Source organism: Colletotrichum jinshuiense, chromosome 1 (genome assembly GCF_051148585.1).
Source record: "Colletotrichum jinshuiense chromosome 1, complete sequence".
Taxonomy (NCBI): Eukaryota; Fungi; Ascomycota; class Sordariomycetes; order Glomerellales; family Glomerellaceae; genus Colletotrichum; species Colletotrichum jinshuiense.
The window spans coordinates 1934789-1956603 of NC_139302.1; the positions used below are offsets into that span (position 1 = coordinate 1934789).

Consider the following 21815-nt stretch of genomic DNA (forward strand, 5'->3'; position numbering starts at 1 on the left):
GGTGCTACCAGATCATCAGTGACTGACTGCCGGACCTTGGTCCAGGCGGTAGCTCGACGGCTTTCAACATGGCGGACAAGGTCCTTTGAGACTGGTCTATCGGTGCTAGCCCCGATTGGCTGAGCCAGCTTCAGCCCCACAGATGCACCCCGGCAAGCCGCCGGGCGGTATGACCGTGTGTCCTCGGCTCGGTCCAGTCTTGGGAAACAATGAGTGGAAAACAGGCCCCGAGTACGGGGTGAGCTTTTGGTGAGTCCATTGTCCCACGTCTGGCAACGTTTGGTGAGGGCCGTGCTGACGGAGCGAAGGCGTTTGAATCAGCGGGTTGATAGATTTCCTTTGTGAGCGCTCCTCAGAGCAATCACTTTTTTCGTCTCTCTCGGAGGCATTTTTTGCGTGTTATAGACGTATAGACGGGATAGACTTTGTGTATAGAATTGACGGATAGAATCGGCGAGGCGATAGACTTGGATTTCCTGGGCTTTCGAATTGGGTTTGTCGCAATTGCGCAAGAGGCTTCGGCGGCCGCGGTTTCATGGACGACGTGCTTGGTGGTGTTGGGTTAGCTGGGTCAGGCGCAGGTGTGAGGTCGGAGCAGCTAGCTGGATGAGCTGGACTTCTGGATGCTGAGAAACGTCGCTAGCACGACGGTACGAAGGAAGATGCGGTCGGAATGGTATGAAATGAGGGGAATGGGATGATTGATGAGCGTGTCAGCTCTTTTCTTGTGAGAAAAAGGGGGGGAGGGCGTCGAAAACCAATGAGACGAGGGCTGGGCTTCGGGGTTTGGATCAAAAGGGGGCTGTGAAAGCCGGCCGCGGATCGGCTTGATGAATGTCCGGGGATAGTATTTCTACTTTTTGCCCCGCTTCCCTGTCATATTAGAGCTGATGTTTCAACATGTCTACGATTCCTTTGCGTGTGTTTAATAAAAGTCGCTGTTCTATAATAAAACAATCACGTCGGATGCTTGGGTCTCAGTTTGGGCTTGAACTAGGTACGCCACCGCTCGCCACCTTTGACCCATAATTTTACGGTTTTCCCAAGCTTTGGAAGCTCGTGGCTCGTGGGGTCATCCTTGGGTTGATCCCGTGGCGACGGCACCAAAAGCCCACATGCCTTAACAAGAAAGAGTGCACAGACTTTTACGTCAAAGAGGGCCGGACCCGGTCTTTCGTCCGACTTTTAAGTTGTAGTTTATTTTGACGGCGGGCGACGAGCTCTCAGGGGGGGTGGAATAACGGTCTTTCTGTGATGAAGTTCAACTACTTCAACGACTTTTTTTCCCCTTCTTCTCCTCTCCCCTACCCGTTCTCGCCGATGGAACAAATTTCTCCACAATGAGGGGGCCCCGATTAGAGTGGCGGCCGTTGAGCCGTGCTTTGGGCGCGGCCGTTGGGCAAATCAGGCAGCGCAGCGGCCAGGCAAATTGTAGGCGACGGGAAGACGTGCGGCCCAGCGCGGCGGGCGGGGCGGCTGGCTGGTGGGCTGGCTGGTGGATGGGGAGGCGAGCACACGAGCGCCTGGAGCACGGGAGGACAGACGCTGTGCGGGGAGGGAGGGAGGGGGGATGGATGGGATGGGAAGTGAATGAGGACTGAAGAATTTTTTTATTATTTCCTCGTCTTTCCTTTTGGTTGTCGCGTTCTGTCAGCCTCGGCCAACCAAACGAGTCAATCAGCACTCGGGATCTGCAGATGCGCGCATGCAGACAAGATGCATCCCCCCATAGGCGGCGCCCAAAGCATGTAATTGCACTTTGAACCATGCGCGCAGTCAACACGTATTCGGACTTTCGCATCGCGCGTGTAAGCAGCAACCTAGACTGAAACCTGCCGAGTGAAAAAGTTTTTTTTTCCTTTCTTACAATTGAGTACCGGTTGACGTACCAAGTCGGGAGAGACGGGTGCGGCTGGGGATGGAAATTTTCAGAACAAGTTGGAGAAGGAGAGCTTATCTCGCCAATCGAACCAGACTTGACCGCGATCCTTCGTAATGCGCCTCGTCGAGCGCAAAGGGGGCTTGTGTATCCGGCGGAGCGATTGGTCGTCCGTTGGCGAAGCAAGGCTGAGTCGCGCGTGGTCCTTGTGCGGCGATGGGGAATGTGGCTGAGGCCGCCGGAGCTTAGGCAAGCAAGTATGTGAGGTAAGGAAGAACCGAGGTGAGGAGGTGAGAAGATGAGGAGATGGGGAGGCGAGCAGGCCAGGACGAGATGAGGAGGTGGGGACGAGGTGGTGGAGACGGGGTAAGGAGGAGGTGAGAAAAAGGCGAGAAAAGGGTGAGCAAGAAGTGAGAAAAAGGTGAGAAGGGGGCGAGAAAGAGGCGAGGGGAGGAGGAGGACAGGGCCAAGGAAATCAGTGGAGGTGCAGCCATCGTGAGCTCGCCTCTGGGAATCGAATGACACAGGAGGCGGCGGGCGTAACTTTTTTAGTCACATTCGGAAGCTCGGGGGCACCTTAGGGACTCGTGGCACTCGTGGCACTTGTCGTACCTGGGGCCGTTGACCACCCATTGAGTCAATGGAAGAGTTAAACACGCCCAGTCTGCTTGCTCCGTGCCCATTACCCAGGGGCAGGATTGTGTCCTCGGACGACGAGATTTTCACGCAATTGAAATACGCCAAGAAAGAGTTTGCTGGCGGGCGTCGGTGGCAGGGACGACACGAACGAGCGTGGGCGCAGGAGGAAGGCCCATTGAGATTGAGTGCCATTGAGTGATGACATTCGGGGGGCGGGCCAGGCAGCTCTGTGCAGCACACGGCCAGGGGAAAGGTAAGGTAAGGTCAGACACGACCAGAAGACGAGAGAATTAAAATGGAGCCAAGGCAACCCGGGTCAAGCTGGCTGGGACGGGGACGGTGGGAAGCAGAGTGAGAGTGAGAGTGAGAGTGCGCGCGCCAGGAAGGCAAGCCAAGGTGCGTCAACTTGGGAGTGGTTGCCGTTCCTGGCAACTTTTTTTTTTCTTTTCTTCTTGTTTGTCGTATTCTTGCTAGGTTTTGGGTGGTTATTTTTTTCTGTAGCTCCCGGGGTGCGGTGCGGGTGCGGGTGCAGGTACAGCTAGGTGCTGACGATAATGGATGAGGGGGATCTCAGTGCGGAGGAGAGAGGAGAGGGTGTTGCGGTGGTAAGAATCCACAGCACGGTGCGAGGGGGGAGGAGGAAAAAGACATGCAGGAGGAAGAGGGTTCAACCTTAACGCGGTGACGGTCAAACGTAGGGGAAAGGAAGGGAGAGGAGTTCCTCATGGCCCATCAGCACCGTGCTGATACTGGCCGGCGAGCACAGTGCACTGGTTCCCACCGCCCCATACCCGTACAGCACTCTGCCCGCGCAACTGAGCAAGCTACTCCTCACACCGGATGGCAGGCGCAAGAGATGCGGTAACGTCTGTTGCGGACAGTCAGGGCGGTCACCTCCCACCTCCCCTGCCAGCCAAGCAGCACCCAGCAGCAGCACCCAGCACCACCACCCAGCACCACCACACACCCAACCTCAAAACTGCCACCGTTCCCCGCGTAATTTTTCTGTCTTCACGACGCACCCAAGCACTCGCTCCGTTCTTGACAACACAGAGGCAAGCTGAATCTTTAAGTTGTGCTGCATTACTACATCACACTCCCCTTACGCCTACGCCAACCAGCTCCAACCTTCCTTTCCGCCGCAACCTCATAACCCTGAGAAGCAGAACCCGTGGTCCACGCCGCCGCCTTGCAAACCCCATTTTCCTTTCGAACCGGGTAGCAATCGTACCTTCTGCGCATAGCCAGACTCTGCTCTCTCTCTCTGCCCTTCTCTCTTTCTCTCTTGCTCACTCTCTGTTGCCGACCTTCCGCCTTTCCTCCAAACTCCAAAATGACGAAATCTCCTCGGGACGGGACCGCCACCATGGCCTCTGACGTCGCGGAGCAGGGCTCCGCCGATACGTAAGTGAGATTCCTGTTCCACAGAGTAGCTCGCGGTGTCTTCGACACTTTACGAGACCCAAACTCGAGGACCGCAAGGTCTGGACCTGTCCCGAATTGCCGTGGTGCTTGGCCGTCGAAGACGACTACATTACCACCTTGCAATTCTGGCACGGCCCACAAGCCTCTCGTCCCACTCTGTCACCCATCGTCCTCCACCCGTATAGTGTTCATTCGATCTCGTGGCGGTTCGTTCGGCTAACGGTGTGGTTTGGTAGTATCACCTCGCAGGGGACCGTCCCTCATGCGCAGGCGTCGGCAGAGACCCAGACGCGCCTCCGGGAATTTCTTGACGACATTGACCTCGAGATCGACGGCAGTGATGCCATCGGCTCTGTCGAAAGACAGCAGCGCCGAGCTCAACGTGCAGGCGCCTCCATAACCGCTGTCGACCAGCTGCTTCCCGGCGGGGTAGGTGGCGCGCCAGCACAAGAGCAAGCCGATAACGATCAGGCCATAGACCTTCTAGGCGTCGGCGGGCAATTCGCGAATTAGTCCCGCCGGTGTCCTGGGATTCGGTCAGTGACTGGTCGCGACACTTGTCGCGACCACGACGAGATTCCTCACCTTCATCCATTTGGTGATGGCTTGCAGGTGGGAAGGTGCGCCTATCTTATCTTCGGATATAACCCGGATATGACGTACCCTGGATGCCTCGGTGTAACGCAGCACCGAGTCGTTGCCCCTTGCTCGAAATCTGGCTCAAGCTGGACCGACCCGGCTGCAAGCGCTGAGGGGAAATCCAGGCAGTTCATCTTTGCTCGATGAAATGACGGTCGACGAAGCGGAGGCGTTGGGATGGGTGATGTTGTTGTTTTCCTTCGCCCGTTTCTTCCTTGGTTGATTCACATCGGAGAACCAGCCAACATATTGGCATCGTTTGGGAAGGGACCAAAATCGGTATTATGGTATAGACCAAAATTTCCTTTCTCTCTTTCTTTCCATCTTTGGGTTCACCTTTCTCCCCTTTTTCTTTTTTCTCTGCGACGGTTTGAGTGGGATCGCGGGTTTGGGTGGGTGTTGATGGCCATAGCGAGGGATTGAGTCACCGCTATTCGCGTCGCGTCAGTTTCAGCAATCAAGCATCATCATCTAGACTCCTAGATGATGGATAAATTGCAAGAACGACAGATGACGGACGGCCACGGATATTATGAGATGGAAATGGTATGAGATGACAAAAGGTGTATGGGGTGAAGGAGTTGTGAAGTGTTTGCAGTGTGTTCGTGTTATTGTCTCACGGGAGGGGTTAGGCTGCTGGGTGGTAGTAAGACTTCGGGGGCGGAATAAAGGAAAATCCGAGGGCATCGCCCTCCGCGGCAACACGACGCTCGCAATCGATTATCGGCTTGTCTGGATTTCATTCGTATTCGTCATCATAGAAATTAGATCATTTGTCGGGAGCCGGTTTGGATTGTCGTATTCTTCTCCACTTAATCAATCTCAATATTCTTAAAAATGAAGGGTCGCTTTTCCAGAGATGGCCATTGCATTTATACGTTCACCACGGGTCTTAATTACTCAGCATGGCGGCAAACATGAGCCATACTTTTAACTGTTCTGGAAGATGCCATCAAACCAGCTCTGGATCTCCTGTATACCCTCGTGCGAGAGGGACGTGACGAGGCCGACATACCCATCCGGCCGCAGACCAACAACTGCCCCCCTTGCCCGATCGACACCGTATTTCTCGTACGCCCGCTCGGGCTGCTCGTAGAGCGTCTCGCCGTCGACAAAGATCTTGTCATAGTCCCAGCCGAGCTTGCCGTCGAACGGATGGTACGCCTCGTGCACATCCCGCAGCATCTCCACCTGCTCCCGCGGCGCCGAGTGCACCAGCAGGACGTCCACGACGGACGGGTCCTCGTCCGTCCTGAACTTCATCGATCCGCTGTGCGGGTCCGAGCCGGGCGAGAGCAGGATGGTCGGCAGCCTCGGGAGGTACGACGACAGCCACGCGCCGAGCGCGTTGGTCCTGTCGCGCGGCTCCTGCTGCGAGATGTCGCCCCCGAAGACCACGAGGCGGAAGCGCCCGTTGGACGGCAGCTTGTGGTGCAGCTCCCAGAGACGGGCGTCGGACTGGCGGATGACCCTGTGCGACGGGAAGCGCTGGCCCACCTTGCAGTTCGTCGCCAGCGAGGGCGAGCTCTTGGCGGCGCTCGTCTTCAGGCCCTGCTCGTTGTCGGCGCCTTCCCCGGGCTGGCTGGCGACTAGGACGGTCGGCTGGTAGGTGACTCCCACGCCAGTCGTGAACTGCAACACGCACATGTCAGCCGTCAATCACAAAAGAAAATGAAAAAAAGACATGCGACATGAGGAAGCGGGCATGTAAACATACCATCCGGCTGGTGTGAAACGCCTTCTGGAACTCGTCGTCGGACACGCCCGTCTCGTTCTGGATGTCCTTTGCCGGGCGGCCCGTGAAGAGCTTCGAGAACTTGCCGTCGAACGCGATGAGGTCCTTTGCGATCTTCTTGCGCTCGAGCTCGTAGGTCGACAGGACGTGGCGGGGCAGGACGTTCTTGCACACGAGGCCGATCTTCCAGCCGAGGTTGTAGCTGTCCTGCATCGAGACGTTCATGCCCTGGCCCGCCTTTGGCGAGTGGGTGTGGACGGCGTCTGGGTTCCTGCGGGTGAGTTGAGCTGTCATGACGTGTTGGGGGAGAGGGGGGGCGCTCACCTCCCGCGAGGAAGACGCGGTCGAGCTTGCTAAAGTGGTCGCCCGTCCGCTGACCGATCTGGTACGCTGTCCACCTGGTGGGCTGTCAACACCGCGGCCTCGCGATAGGGCCGGCATTAACAACGCCCTTCGACTTACCAATCACAGTAGTGGTACTCCAGCTTATACGGGCTGAAGATCTTTTGCGCAGTCTTGAAGATCAGGTCCGGGGTGATTTGGGATCTGTCGACGCGCCCGCCGCCGACCGACACCTCCTTCAGCTGGATGTAGAGCCGGACCATCCTGTTCTCGCGCGGGATGATCATGAGCGCGCCCGACGTGCTGTGGATCATGGTGCGGAATCTAATGTCGGCTAAGAGGTGTCAGCGCCCTGGAACGGACCGCAACGTCTCGGGATTCAACTCACGGAAGTCTGTGATGGGGACGATGTCCATCACACCCCTGAACAACACCGTTGGTCTCGGGTCACACGCGCACACACAGCCCCTGCGGAGCAAAGAGAGGACTCACCAAATAGCATCCGTCGTCTCGCCCTTCATCTCGAAATCCTTGCCCAGCGTCTTCCGCGTCCACGAGTGCGCGCCGTCGCACCCGACGACGTACTTGGCCTTGACGACCTCGTCCCTCGCCTCGCGCCCCTTGGACCTGTCGAGGATGCCGCCGACGTCGTCGTCGGCGAGGTTGCTCCTGAAGATGCCGTCGCTGAGGTTGCTCAGCATCTGCGTCGGCGTCGCCTCCTCCTCCGTCAGGTGCCTCAGCGTCACCGTCACCGGGTGCGCGTCCGGGTCCTCGGCCTTCGCCTCGTCGACCTCGAGCGACGTCGGGACCACCATGCGCTCGACGCGGAGCGCCTCCTCGTCGGAGCCGTAGGACGCGCGGATGGCGTCGAGGAAGTGCTGCTCGATGCGGCCCTGGTGCAGGACGGACTCGGTGAAGCGCGAGAGGCCCGGGATGGTGTTGGCGGCGCGCGCGCTGCGCTGGATCGTGCCCTCCTCGTCGGGGTTCCAGAAGCTGACCTCTGCCCCGGGTGTCAGCGGGCAAGCCTCCCCTTACCAAAAGCACGTGAAGAGACACACTGACCTAGCATGCGGTTTGCTTCTTTCCACACGTGCTCTGCAATGCCGAAGCTGTCCAGTATCTCGAGGGATCTCACTTGGAAACTGCATCGCTGATGAGTAGGTGAGGTTTTGGGGAGGTGGCCGGGCCGCTTACCCATCCGCCTGTCCAGAGTAGATCTTGGCCGTCCTCTTGTCAACGATGCGCGTCTTCACGCCCAGTCTAGCCAGCCACAGCGCCAGCATCAGCCCGGCGGGACCGGCGCCGATGATGAGGACATCGACCTCGCTTTCGGGGAGTGCCGACATGTTGTGCAACTACAGAGGCCGAGCCGGACTTGTCAGATGGATAAAGAAATGTCCTGGGTCACGGTGAGCTGGGTCAATAATGTCAATTGGCGCAACGCGGGGTAGTCAGAGGCACAAGATATATAGTCTTCAATTTTAATACTAAACGGTCGTGTCCCCATGATGGGCATGTCCCGGAGTTTAGCGCCTTGGGGATCTGGGGGCGCAGCGAGCTGCTGTCGAGAGCTAAGGTTTTGGGGTAATAATTAATTAAGCGATGAGAAATCATGACAAAGAGGGGGAGGGGCCGAAGGGAGGGGCACAATTGGGGAATGCTGCGAAAGTTTCCTAGCTCGATTGCTCACGGACGTCATAGGATGTGGGGTTGGCGAAGCAGATGCAGGGACTCGACGGTAATGACTTGGCCCTGAGTGGCAGACGCACGTAAAGGATGCACGTCTAATGTGCGCCTGTGATGCAGGCGAGGGGCCTGGAATTTCTGCGGGAGGGGTACGCAGTGTTTGCGGCATCTCCTACGCCACTAATATATGCACCTTGACTGTCCACATTTCCTGCCCGAAGCAATCTCCCCGACCACTTCATTCAGCTCCCGGCCCGGCCCGCCCAAGATCGCGTCGAACTCTCCACACCCGCGATCCCACTGGCCGCTTTTCGTGGCCCTGGAGGACTTCGATCCACGGTGTCCCGCTAATGTCGCCGGCCAGCTCGGGGTTCTCGGGCTCTTCGTCCGACTTGTCACTGTCCGTATTCTCGTCCATGACCTCCACCGTGTCGTCTCTCGCCGCCCCGTCGTTGCTGCTGAACGATTGGTAGTACAGGTCCTCGGTGTAAGCCCAGCCGGGAGAGTCAAGTTTGCCGTGGATGAGCAGTAGGTGATGCCCCGCTGCTTTGGCTGCCTCGATACGCTCCAAGGGAATCGGTGTCAGGACTTGGAGGACGCCGTTCTTTGTGTCGATGCCTCTGAGGAGTACCAGACCCAATGTCTGCGAATAATGAGGGTCTAATGTCTGGGCGTCGGAGTTAGGGATAAACGGGATTCCTTCCGGTGTCCTGGAAATCATTCCGTCTAGCGCCGTTGCTCCACCACCGTCCACGTCCATCATGTCGGTACTCCGCGCGAAATTTTTACTCTCATTCGCGAAACGGCTGAATGCCATTATGTCCTCAGCCTCGACCAAACATAGTATTGACCCATTGATTGTCTCCGCAAGTAAGTCGGCCGGTGGTTGATATTCATAGCTGATGATGCCAGATATGCCGCGGTTCTTTCCCTTGTAGCTGACCATCAACGGCGGCGATGATGTCAATGGAGTCGGATTCCATGTCGGTTGATTTGACGGGGTTCTTATAGTGTGGAAATACGCCAGTGCCTGCATTGACCGCAGATGTGCGGCCGTTCTCGAGGTAAACTCTGATTGCTGGGAAGGCAGCGTTGTGAATGTTCCTTTACACGCCGCCTGCAAGCCCTCAACGGTCTCCTTGGGTCCATCTTCGGACATGTATATGACTTCCGTCGGTTTGATAGTTGACACCAGCTCGGTTAAGAGGTCAAGCCCGGTTCCCAGAACCCAGCCCGGTGTGTTGATGATCAGGGGCAACCCCCTGCATGTGTTTGTGTAGCGGTGGTACAGATCCAGCGCGCATTCCAGGTACAGCTCCGGGTCTGATGCCGGAGACACGGAGGCGATCGAGTGGCATCTGACTACAGATACATTCTGCTCACCCGCCGCAATATGAGTAAAAGAGGGGCCCAAGTTTGGCTGTCTAACCTGAACAAGGGCAATAGTGCCCGCGGGAGTATACTCTGGCTGGCCCGGATCAAGGTCCAACACCACCACTGAAAGGGGAGTTTTCCGATTCCGAGTTTGCTGGCCAGCACCGGTGAGAAGGCGGTTGCCAAGTATTCGGCCAAATGTCGATTTGCCGGACGATTTAGGACCGCACAACATCACGCTCAGGGCTTGTTCGTCTTGCTTCGCCTTCGTCAGACCCGCCAGTTTCTTATTCCAAGCGGGATGAGAGCGCAGGTCCTGGATCAAAGCTCGTTTCGGCGCATCTTCCGAGGTACAAATCTGCCCCGAGTCAGCTTCTAGTATAATCAAATTTCGTCAGTGGTACTTACAATCTTGTATGTGTCCGTCTTCTTGCCCTGCTTGCTCGACTTTGTCCTTTCTGGCTCATGCCACAGACTCCGAAAGAGAGGTGACAGCCTTTCAAGTTTTCGAAGACTGGGGCCTTGAGGATGGGGATGGAGCTCCAGCTTCGTCTCTTCCGAACACCTCAGTACAGGGATCGCATGGCAGTGAGGTGCATGAACCCATTTGGTGCCGTCGGAAGACCGAATGCTTGCCCCGGCGACAATTACTTCGCCATCAACCACACGGATTCCATAGCTCCCCAATACCAAAAAGCGCTGCAAACATCAGCAGGGAGCCTTGCAGTCTGTTTATAGGGGCGTTTACCTCGCTTTCAAAAAGTCTCAGCTCAAGAACACCGCCTGGCAGCTTGCGAGAGTTGCTTTTACTCGGTCTAAAAGTTGAAAACTGCTGAGGGGCAGACTTGTCGGCCCATAGATCGGCAATATCGACGGTCGCGTCACTGGGACCACGTCAACGAGGAGTCATTATAATTACCAAGGGTTTGCTTACTTGGACGCCAAGGCTGCATTTGATGTCTGCGCCACGAGTGGGCTGTCCAGGAGGACGTTCTGAGTAGGGTTGACAAAGACCTCTCCTTTTTGAGGCTCTGATGTTTTCTCGCTATCAGCAAGCCTCTTTGATGATCTTGTCTTCATGGGAGACCGCCCGTTTGGTGTGGGCGTTGGCGTGGACACCTGGGACTCAGGGGCAGCCGGTTGAGACTCGGGTTGGGCCGCGGGCGATAGAGATGGACTGGCCAAAAGAAGTTGTTGTCTCAAGGCAAAGGCGCTCATTGCTTGCTGGGAATCAGCAGGCATTCCTAAAAGGGGGCTCAAAGAGGTTGCTTAGAACCACAACTCACGCCTTGATACTTCAGAGGTCTCAACCTTGCGTCGCTTTGGCGTCGCCATGGCGGAATGACTTCAAATCCAGATGAACTAGGTAGACAAGGCGATGCAGATAGCAGGACAAACACATTCAAAGTGGTCCCCTGTCCCGGCACCGACGGTAGCAATGAGCCGGGGAGGCACTCGGGATTCCGGCTTCAATGAGAAGGCGTGCCCAGTGTGAGCTCCTTCCACGTTCTGTAGTAATATTGCGCCAAAGGCAAACAGGAAAGGGCAAGCACGAGGTAAACGGATATAATAGGCAGCTGCTCTGGCTTGCGTCTGCCTTTGGCAATCTACTATCTGTACCTCGCTGACTCAAAAGGTCAGCTTTTATTTTTCTTCCGCGGCACAACTTTTTCTTGTCAAACTCACACACGGATTCTTGAATTTCTTCCAACGCAATCCAACAGAGCCGAATCTAGCTGCGCATTCTCATAAAAAACCAAGATGGCAGGCAAGTTCGACAGAGGCCGCGATGAGAGCTTTCGTGGTGGAGTGCATACTCCGACAGGCACCATGGGAAAATCCTTCATGCGGGTCCGTTCCCCAGCCACACACTCACCGAAGCCCGGAACCGCGGCAGCGTCTGCCTCTCACCGCGTCTCAGTTCCCGCTAGCACCAGGACCCCACCAACAGCCCGTGCACCCCTGGAATCTAGAGACCCTCGAAAAATTCCTGTCGCGCCCAATTCCGCCATCACGACGCCCTCCAACTACGCCACGCCCGTCCCGTGTCCTGCCCTCAAAACCACACCTGGCACGATGTCGCGCAAGCTTGATGGCGTTCACTCTCTGGAGGCTCTGCTAGAAAAGCAGAGCCAGGAGGCCTCGACTCTCAGCCAATCCCGCAACAAATTCGCCCGGAGCTCCCAGTCCAAGGTCAAGAACCAAAAGTTCGACCCCCGCGCTGCCGATTCCGATTCCGACGAGGAGTCCTCCAGCGATGACAGCAGCGATGACGATGGCCCGAGCGATCCCCAATTTTTTGCCAAGATCAATGGCCAGATTGCTCCTGCCAAACCAGCCAGCTCCCCTCTGAAGAAGGCCAAGCGCGGCAAGAACGATGAGGTCGCCGACAGCGATTCTGAACGCAAGGCCTCTACCACGAAACCCACTCCCAAGAAGAAGGCTCCCATCAAGCCCGAGAGCTCTTCCGAGGAGGAGTCAGACTCCGAGCCGGAAGCGTCCGAAACCAGCGACAGCGACAGTGACAGCGACAGCGAAAGCGAGCCAAGCAAGAAGAAGCCGGCGCAAAAGGCCACCCAGAAGGCCGCAGCCTCCAATGGCTCTTCTACTACCTCCTCGAGTGGCTCTGATAGCGAGTCTGACAGCGAGGCCGAGAAGCCGACCAAGCCCGCAGTCAAGCGCGCCGTCAATGGCACCAAGTCGGCCGAACCAGCTTCGACCAGTTCGAGCGAGGCAAGCTCCAGTGACGAGGAGGAGGAGTCCAGCTCAGAGAAGGAGGACAGTTCCGATGAGGAGGAATCCGATAATGAGGCGGCCAATGAGTCTGTTGCTGTTGCCAAGAGACGCAACAGCAAGGACCTCAGTGTCCCTGGCTTCGTCGGCAAGGACTTTGTCTTGAGACAGGCGCAGGGCGATGAGGATGGAAAGGACATGGCCGATTTCTTCGCCAAGGCCAAGCTTGATGGAAAGCAGCTTTGGTACTTCACCGCCCCGGCATCTATCCCCATCAGCGTCGTCGAGAAGCTTCAGATCCCGATGGACAAGGCCCAGAGCGGAGATGCCATGTTCCAACACAACTCGGAGGACTACACTGTTGGCTTCGACGTCGGATCTAGCACGGCGGTGCAGCTTCTCATCCCCAACAAGAAGGGCACTCGCTACGAGCAAGGTGGGAACCACGTCCTATGCGCCCATTGAACGTATCGCTGACTTTACCTAGCCCCCCAGAAGGTCGACAAGATCTTGCATGTCAAGCGGGTGACGAACTTGCTCGGCGGCGAGCCCCGCGTCAAGCCTACCAACTCGCAGGGCGCCGCACGCCCTCAACCTCCCGGTCTGAGAGCTCGATTCCACCCGATCGGCGTCACCGACGACACCCCCATGGGCAAGATTGGATTCGACGCCTCATCCGACAGTGAGGAGGATGTCGAACTGGCGACTGCACCTAGCGCCAAGAAGGCCAAGCGCGCGGCCACTCAATCTCAAGGCGATGCCATGGATATCGACGAGCCCACGCCCAAGAGCTCCAAGAAGGACAAGAAGAGGTCCAAGCGCAAGCACCCCGAGGATGACGAAGAAACTGCTTCGGCTCAGTTGGCGAAGGAGACTTTGTCGGCCGAGAAGAAGGCCAAGAAGGTCAAGCGCGACACCGAAAGCTCTACTCTGGATGCCGCTGGCCAGGCGTCCGCAAAGAAGGTGACGGCAATTCTTCCCCCGACCATCCCGAAGGCAGGCTTCTCTTTCTCGAGTCTCCCTGCCGGTTCCAGCCCAGCCCCCCAGACCTCGACCCCTCAGCCCAAGACCAAGTCGAAGGGCTCCAAGAAGTCCAAGACCGATGAGGCAGCTATTCCTAACAGCTCCCAGGCCTCTGCTCGTAAGGAGACGCCTATTCAACCTCCTAGTATCCGTCGCGAGTCCGCCGTGCCCCTCCCCCTGCTCCAGTTGAAGAAGCCTTCTACCCCTACCGCCGCCGAGGAGACACCCAAGAAGGAGAAGCGCAAGCGGAGAAAGTCGGACAAGACTCCCGACGAAGAGCCCAAGTCCGATAAGAAGGAAACGCCTGTCCCAGTGCCCAAGATCTAGAAGTATGGTCACTCCGGAGGAAAGCGATTCCACCATGGCTTCCGACCTGGCTTCTAAATGGCCTAGCTGCGCTTAACATACCGCTAGCAGCTACACCGAAGTTACACATGCACCTGTCAGAGTATATACCGGTTCGACAGCCGTGCCAGTTGGCTTTGTCGACCTATTTTTGCACGCGAGCCCGCTTTGGAGGCTCATAGAGACCACGTTCCCCCCCTTTTTTTCTTGCATTGGAACCGGATGGAAAAGTACATTATGAGCTTTGGAAACCTGGATTCGGGTTTCTCCTAGTCAACTTCACCTCTGCAGCAATGCTCCGTCAAGGTCTGGCTCCGACCACGACCAGGAAGGCACTGGGTCTCATTACGACGACGAACCTTCTTATCATCAGGGATGCCCACCTCTAGATGAACAAACCGGACGGGCTGAGTGCTCGAGAGAGTGGATGACTTTTGACTTGCTTTCTTCTTTTGAGGCGTTGGATGGATCGATACCTAATGCATATGCCTCTTGTGCGAGGGTTTCATGGGTCGCGGAGGCGGGGGAGGCAGTTGACCCATGAAGAGCCACCTTTTTGTCAGCTAGGTAGCTAGGCAGGTCACAATGATGCCGAATGAATCAACAACAGACCGAACCAGGATGCTTTAGAATTAGTGAAGTGAGACAATGCTGAAGTCAACCGTTTTCCAATGTCCATCTCAACAGGGCTGAGTTGCTGCAGTTGACGTGGACAGGTTATCTCGATAACCGCTGGCCCCGAATCCCAGCCTCGTTTCGTAGAGGGTAAGTGAAGAAGAACAAGCCATCTAGCCACCCGGCATCTTGGCCACGACCGGCTCTCGTGGCCACTCTTCCAGCCCGGGCGTCCCTTTGTAAAAGTATGATAGGACAAGTTGGCAGCATACTGCGCCTTTATGTTCGCAAATCAAGCATGATGTCGCGCTGATCTCGCTGGTGCGAGGGGGCAAATTTCAAACTGCGGCGGCGCCTGGTCCTTCTCAACGGAGCTTTACTGCACATCGCCGCCACCTTTGAGAAATGGAAGGCTTTGAAGCTTAACACCTTGATGAGGACACTGTACCTGCGATACTGACATGGACGTTTGCGTTTTCTGCTAGGACTATATCTTACCACTTGAACCAGAAAAGTGTTAGCCAGAAGATTGCTTGGATGGTTGAATACCTTTGTACAAAGGGCTTGCCGAGAGACGTCTCTACCATACAGAAGCTGTATCAGAAGGCGCCTAGAATCTGGGGATTGGCATGGTCTTCTTGTCTCTGGTGCGGCGCATTTTGGCTTCGCAGGTAGAGGCCCTGCTCGTATTTCGAGAAAGAACGGTACTCGCCGTGATCTAGAGAACATGGCACTCTTCTCCTAGCAGCCGTTTTGGTTCTAACAGGGGGGGGGACTATTCGAAGTAGCACGGCGTAAGTCGTAGAAGAGCGCGGACGGACAGTGAAACGAAAGCGAGGCAAACAATAGAGCAAACAGTAAAATAGAGCGCGCAATAGTCAATCAGAACGATATACAAGATGCAGGCAAGAGGCGTGATAGGGGGTGGGGGGTGTCTTGTGGTGTGGCGCAGTTTGAACACCTTTGGGTGGGTTAAAAATGCAGTGAAGGTCGAAGTCCTGTCCTCACTCTATTTGTAGGAAGAATTTCTACCCGGTAATTGGTCGAGGAGACCAAAGGATGCAAGCTGTTTGGACGGTTCGAAGCCCTTTGGGCGAGTTTAAAACGCAGTGAAGACGTGATGACCGGGGTACAGGGGGTTTTGATCATGAGCCAGATGTCTATATCTTCTCTATTCTCAGCGGGCGAGCGGGAGATATGGTGGAAGACGCTCTGGGGGTGGTGACGATGCGAGAGGCGTGACAAGGTGCTTCTCGATGGCGGATACAACAAAATGCACACCGAAATACTACCGGCATGCTAATACAAAAATAAGAGCCAACTCATGTGGGTATGTATCGTTGCCCCTTGTTGCAGCATCGTCGTGAACAGGAAACCGACGTTGAGGGAAGGGAGGGAGAGCGGGTAGATGACAGACAAGTCGAGTCCCCGCGCTGACAGTGTACAAGCATCCAAAATCCCATCCATCCCACCGGCCTGGGTTGGGGGTAAAGCCAATGATGGCCCAACTCTCAACCCGGGGGCATCCTGTACACATAATTTCCAGCGCAGTCGATGTGGTTGACGCGGGAAGGCCGCATCGCGACTTGACATGAATCCAAACAGAAAGAAAGAAGGATAGACTGGTGTCAATTCTTACCACCACCCCCCTCAGCATACCGGCACATATATACCCCCTAAATCAATCTCGCGCACCCCCGCGCCCTTCCGTTCTCTCTTCTCTCCTCTTCCCTCTCTTTTTTTTGTTCTTTTGCCGAAGAGAAAACAGTACCATTCCCTCATTTTCCCCTTCCCCCTATCCCATCCTGCAACCCCGCCTTCAGAAGAAAAGAAGTTGAAAAGCCAAAAAAATCCCAGCACCGTGACGTCGGGAAATTAGCCACATTTTAAAAAAAAAAAAACCGGAAACCCGCCCGCCCCACGGGACCTACCACCAAATGAACCCCCCCCAGTCCGGCCCCTCCCGGCCCCCCGAACCCTTGCCAAGAAAATCCTTGTCGGCGCGGGAGTGGATCAAACGCCCTGCCCTTACCACCCCGCCACAAATGCCGGCTCGGAATCGGCACGGCGGGGGGGGGAAGGGGGAGGAGAGAGGGAGGACGAGCCACATGGTGTTCCCCACCCTTTCCCGATCGGCCGGGTCTTGTGCTAAGGGGTGGGCGCGGGCTCTGCTAGTCTTGCCAGCCCACTCGCCTCTCCGCGCGGCTAGGATCGTCTTGGAGGGCTGGACGGGATCGACGGCATCTAAAGTCGAGTCGCGCGCGCAGATGACGCACATCCGGCAGCTCGGCAGCACCTCGAATGCACTAACAACTACTAGCACACGCGCACATGTCACGAAGCTCGACGACGACGACGACGACGATGACGGGGCAGGTTTTGCTTTGGAGAAAATCTTCTCGTATTTCATTCTTCGCGTCATCAACTACTCCAGTAGCGACTGCTCTACCTCTACTCGTGGTATACTCTCTCTCTCTCTCCCGCCCTCCGCATTACATCGGGTCCGCCTTCCTCGTGGCCGGACGCCAGAGAAGATCAATCTGGTGCTCTCCGCCCCCGGCACTAGGCCGGGGCGGGGAGCAAGCGCAGAGATCTCGACATTGAACACATTAAAATATACCGGGGTCTATGTCTCCGTTTCCCCAATTCCGTGTACCGCGCCCTCCCAAACCCCACCCTGCGACTCCGTGGGTCTTTCTGCTGCTGGTCATCCATGAGGCCGTTACTCCAAAGCCTGTCGAGATCTTTTCGTCTCCGGCTGGTTCTGTCGTTTGCAAAATACCACGATTGCGCCGTTGCTGTGCTGATGCAGATGGTATAGGAAATCCAAAATGGTATCCGTTTCGTGTCAAAATAGTACTGATGAGAATCGAATAAAAAAAGTTATTGGTAAGAGGGGTTGTGTTTTTTCGCGCCGTCCAAAGGTCGATTAAAGGGCTCCGAGTGCGCACTGCGGGGCTGTGCCGGCATTATGGCCCTTCCAGCTCATAGCGAACCTTGCTTTCAAACGTCGGTCCGGATTGGTTGTGCGCGTGCGGCGCGGGCTGGGCACCAATCTACCGGACGATCACTTCGGTGAGCTGGGGGACTTCGTGCCGGTCCTGATCGGGCTTGATCTCGATGCTGAAGATGCTGCGGCCGGACTCCTCGGAGAGGGCGGGGCTCAGGCATCCACTGCTTCGGCTCGATGCGCTGTAGCTCGAGCTGCTGCCGACGGCCCATTCGTCGCTGTCGGAGCTGTTTCGTCGCTGGAAGTATCCCATGTTGTACATCCGGCCGTACTCCTCGTCGAAGATCTTGGTCTGCTCGCCAATCTCGACGTAGTCGTACTCCCAGCGGTTCTTCTTGTCGGCCTGCTGTTGCGGGATGTACCGCGCCTTGGCGTAGTAGAAGATGCCGGCGGACAGGAGCGAGCCGCCAACCAGGTCGACCGCGTAGTGGTGGTTGAGGTACATGGTCGCCCACCAGATCCATCCAACGTACATGACGAACAGAGGGCGGAAGCGGGGGAAGCAGAAGCTCAGGAACAGCGCCTCGATGACGGCGTCTCCGGCGTGGAGGGAGGGGAAGGCGCCAAAGGGCACGGGCGCGGTGGTGAAGCTCGTCGTGTACATGTCGATGCCGAGGATGGCGTCGATCCGGGCCAGGCCGGCGGGGGATCCTTGCATGCCGTAGGCGGCCGGGGCAAGGCCGTGTTCCTTCTCGTACCAGGGGGGAGTGCAGGGGAAGACGAGCTGGATCGTGACGCCGAGGACGTTCAGCCATCCGAAGCACTTGGCGAAGACGGGGACGGTCTTGGGGGCGGCGAAGAAGTACAGGAAGATGGCGCAGACGAAGGGCGCGCCAAAGTGGCCGATACCGTAGGGGAGCCAGGCGAGGATGTCGAGGACCGGGTGCGTGTGGGCGGACAAGACGTTGGAGAGGTTGGCGCCGTAGAGGACGTTCTCGAGGGCGGGCAGGACGCGAACCCAGATGTGGGGACGGTATTTCGCATCAATAAAGCTTCACGTCTGGTCAGTTCCTGGTCCGCGACACCTCCGCATCGTGCGACTTACCGGCTACAAAAGAAATAGATGAGGTATGCCCATATGCTCAATCCCGGGAAGACGAACTGGCTGGTGAGGGGGATGGTGAGGAGCAGCAGACCGCCCGAGACGGCGAGGGTCTTGATGAGAGGTGCCGAGGGTGTGATGCAGAGCGAGAAAACGATCAGGCCGACGAGGATGATATACTGCAGGTCGAGGAGTCTCCACTTGTGGCTTCGCAGTTTCCGTATTGTGTCCATGGGGTTGAGAGACCTCTGCATCGAGGTGACATCTTCGGCGCCGGTGGAGATGCCGGAGACGCGCTTCTTCTGGCTTCTCTTTGCCCGGCTGGGGCGGTACCGGTGCGGGATGGGGTTCAATTTGGCGAAGTTGATGCTGCCGGTCCAGAGGGACGGGAGCTGGGGCTTGCCCTGGAGGAAGCTGGTGAAGTCCCGCATGGTGGTGGTTGAGGCCCTCGGGGGAAAGCAAAACTGAGGTGTCGCGGGGCAATCCGAGGGGTAAGGCAGGAAGAAGTAATAGGTGACGGTAGAGAGGACCGGAAGGGCGTAGGGTGTGGTCTCCCGGGGTGCGTCTGTCCGTGTCTGACTAAAACCAAAACATCCAGTAGAGGCCTCTCTCTTTTTTTTTCTTTCTCTCTCTTTGCGTGTCTTGAATCTGTCTCTCTTGTTGACCCCGCTACGTCATGTCCCAGGAACGACCTGTTGGAATCCCAAAGCTCCTATTCCTCTAGCTCGTCTTAGTAAGTAGTCGCCGTTGGAGGGGGAGGGAGGGGATGGGCGCGGTGGCAACGGACGGCGAAGGAAGCTGGAGGAGTTAAGAGAGTCGAGAGGGGGAGGGGAGGATGAGGTCAAAAGGGAATTGAGACAAGCGACAAAGTTGCGGAAAGTGTGGATGACTGAATTGATATGTACCATGAGTGAGCAAGCGGAACGGACGGACAAAGCGGCAGGGTAAGGCGAAGTAGGTTAAGGTAAGGCAGAGAACGGGTAGAGGAGAATGGAGACTGGCCAAGACAAGGTCCAGGTCACCGAGGCCGGGCTTGAGCCCAGAGGTACCCAAGACGTCGACGAGGCAGCAGAAAGGTACCAAGACAGACCAAGCCGGCCAGCGGAAGCGGCGGGGACCGGGGTGCTTGTCAGAGGCCGAGAAGATTTTGGGTGCGGCGAGAGGTGTGCTCCGTTCTTTTTCGCAAGTACCTCTGCTGCCTCTGGTGGAGGTACAGGGTACGCAGATCCTGACAAACCACACCCACCCTCTCTTTTTTCGTCGAGGCCTTCCCGTCCCTACCTACAACAGCTGACCAAGAGTAGGGGGTCGGGCGGTAAGTGGTCCGTTACGGAGCGTGGGATGCTGGATGTCCGAATTGAATGGAAATGGAGCTATGATGCTGTGTTGATTCATTCGGGGGGGACCCTGGGGTCCCTTAGCAAGCCATTCTTGGCGCTCCCAATACGTACCCGGCCGCAGGGCTCTCTACCTACTCTGTCTGCTCTGCTCTGCTCTGCTCCTCGTCTCCCCGTCCTCCTCTTGCAGTAATTAGTGCATGCGTGTCTTTCTGGACGACGCTGGACGGAAGCCGAGCTGTCCTCCTCCCACCGTCCTACCTACTTCCGATCCAGCCGTCATCGTTTGTCGCTGAAAGCTGGCAAGCTCGACGCCGTCTCTCTGGGTCTCACGTCGATCTTTCCGGGGGGCTGGCGTTGTTTGTCTCGCCCTTCCGTGATGGCTGACAGACTGATGGCTGGTGGTACAGTACTTTGGGCGAGGTGGTTGACCCTTTGGGGGCGGGAGCAAAGTCGCACGCACGCACGCACGCCAGAGCAGAGCAGAGGGAGCGAAAGGCATAGACGCTCGGATGCTGCGGCTCGGGTACAGGTACTTTCCCGAATAAAGCGGGGAGGGTAAGGTACTGCGTGCATTCCCAAGCCCTCTCGTCCTCTCCTTGGTCAGCCGTGGTCGACGACGGCGCACGGGCTTATCTTGGGAAGAAACAAGAGACAGGGATCCCAATGCATCTCTCCCTGCAGTGATCGAGAGGAACGTACCCTGTGGCCGCTAGGCTAAGGCAAGGCAAAGGTGGTCTGGCGTGCGCCGCCTTACGTGATGACGCTAGCATGCAGGAAGCCCGCCCTGGCTCGCCCAGTACCTACCTATTGACTGGCGTGACTGGGTGTGTTCAGCAAATTCTGGCGACGCCCGGACCGAGTTGCGATCCAATTTTTATTTTATTGTAATTCTCTTTTTTATTTTTTTCCATTTCGATATTCGGTTTCGTACCCCTTCCTTTCGGTCCTCGCCGGCGCATTCTCGCGTGGAGTAAGTATACAGGGCGAACACGACCTTCTGTGCTCTTGTGGCTACGGAACCTCTCCGCGGTGGATTGCCGTGGTCGACCTATAAGCCGTAGATGGTTTCTTAGCCCCAAAAGCTTTGTTCATTTTTTCTGTTTGTTTGTTGTGTGCAACCATCTAGCAAATTTCGCAAACGGGTTCGTCCATTCATTCAACCGCGGGCGGGCGGACTCATCTCCCTCACACCCAAACCCGCCGAGTCCATCCCCGACCCCCGTCAGGTCGGTCATCGGACTTTGCACCACACCTAAATTGCCCAGCATCCGACCAGTCACGGAGACGGCTGTCTGTAATGTAGTAGCGGACGTGTGTCGTGTCGCGTGTGCTGGCGATGGATGGCCGGTCGATAGGACAGGGCTGGTGCCGAGGTATCCCAGGCCCCCCCCGTCCCATCACTCTTGTTTGAGCTCCCCCAGCACGATGTGTCGCAACCGGTTGCAGTTTGAACGACGGCGCAAAAAAAAAAATCACACTGACGCACCCCCTGGAAATAAAACCATATCGGTGAAACAGGGTGATGCTGCTCGTCACCCGATTATGAGATTATCGTCATATCTTCACGTCGTCTCCCCGAGGCCTGGCCTGCGCGTCACAGCGGGAGGTGGCTGCGGTAGCGAGCAGCGACCGAGAAACCGGATACCCTGGAAACAGGCCATCTGCCGGTGTCGGTAAACCACCGCGCGGGAATTGCATGTGGGTGTAAATCTCGGTTTCGGGGGCCCATCGGTTTTGCCTGCGTGCCTGGCGCGGCCGCACACGAACAAATCGATCGAGTGGCGCCAGAGTCATTGGGCCGACACGGCGGCGCCATCGTGGAGTCATGGAAGGGAAGAAGACGTCGGGTAGGCCGCTTTGCCCCTCGGTCGGTGTGGCCTGACCAGACGTGTTGGTCACCGTCGCTGTCAAAACCGGGGCTTACAGTCAGTGGCTTGCAATGGCTCCCGGCCTAGAAAAACCTAACTGGCGCTTTCCTTCCACTGCCG

General features: G+C 56.8%; 6 protein-coding genes across 6 annotated transcripts; 2 read left to right on the plus strand and 4 right to left on the minus strand.

The window, feature by feature from the left end:
- Window positions 1-3851: 3851 nt before the first annotated feature.
- EsH8_I_000506 (uncharacterized protein) lies at window positions 3852-4456 on the plus strand (the record flags this gene model as incomplete). The annotated part of the gene is made up of 2 exons (XM_083267919.1): window positions 3852-3922; window positions 3979-4456. 2 exons carry the CDS (start codon window positions 3852-3854, stop codon window positions 4454-4456), a joined length of 549 nt encoding a protein of 182 aa, XP_083118357.1.
- A 1056-nt stretch (window positions 4457-5512) lies between these two features.
- Window positions 5513-6973, minus strand: EsH8_I_000507 (uncharacterized protein; the record flags this gene model as incomplete). Its single annotated transcript, XM_083267920.1, has 4 exons — window positions 5513-6214; window positions 6300-6580; window positions 6642-6715; window positions 6780-6973. 4 exons carry the CDS (start codon window positions 6971-6973, stop codon window positions 5513-5515), a joined length of 1251 nt encoding a protein of 416 aa, XP_083118358.1.
- A 174-nt stretch (window positions 6974-7147) lies between these two features.
- Window positions 7148-8005, minus strand: EsH8_I_000508 (uncharacterized protein; the record flags this gene model as incomplete). Its single annotated transcript, XM_083267921.1, has 3 exons — window positions 7148-7659; window positions 7722-7801; window positions 7854-8005. The coding sequence occupies 3 exons, from the start codon at window positions 8003-8005 to the stop codon at window positions 7148-7150; spliced, it is 744 nt and encodes a 247-aa protein (XP_083118359.1).
- Window positions 8006-8583: 578 nt separating this feature from the next.
- On the minus strand, window positions 8584-11054 carry EsH8_I_000509 (polynucleotide 5'-hydroxyl-kinase; the record flags this gene model as incomplete). The annotated part of the gene is made up of 5 exons (XM_083267922.1): window positions 8584-10077; window positions 10128-10418; window positions 10468-10603; window positions 10654-10939; window positions 11006-11054. 5 exons carry the CDS (start codon window positions 11052-11054, stop codon window positions 8584-8586), a joined length of 2256 nt encoding a protein of 751 aa, XP_083118360.1.
- Window positions 11055-11549: 495 nt separating this feature from the next.
- On the plus strand, window positions 11550-13802 carry EsH8_I_000510 (DNA-directed RNA polymerase I subunit RPA34.5-domain-containing protein; the record flags this gene model as incomplete). Its single annotated transcript, XM_083267923.1, has 3 exons — window positions 11550-12888; window positions 12940-13415; window positions 13584-13802. 3 exons carry the CDS (start codon window positions 11550-11552, stop codon window positions 13800-13802), a joined length of 2034 nt encoding a protein of 677 aa, XP_083118361.1.
- A 3689-nt stretch (window positions 13803-17491) lies between these two features.
- Window positions 17492-18918, minus strand: EsH8_I_000511 (phosphatase PAP2 family protein; the record flags this gene model as incomplete). The annotated part of the gene is made up of 2 exons (XM_083267924.1): window positions 17492-18437; window positions 18491-18918. The coding sequence occupies 2 exons, from the start codon at window positions 18916-18918 to the stop codon at window positions 17492-17494; spliced, it is 1374 nt and encodes a 457-aa protein (XP_083118362.1).
- Window positions 18919-21815: the final 2897 nt, after the last annotated feature.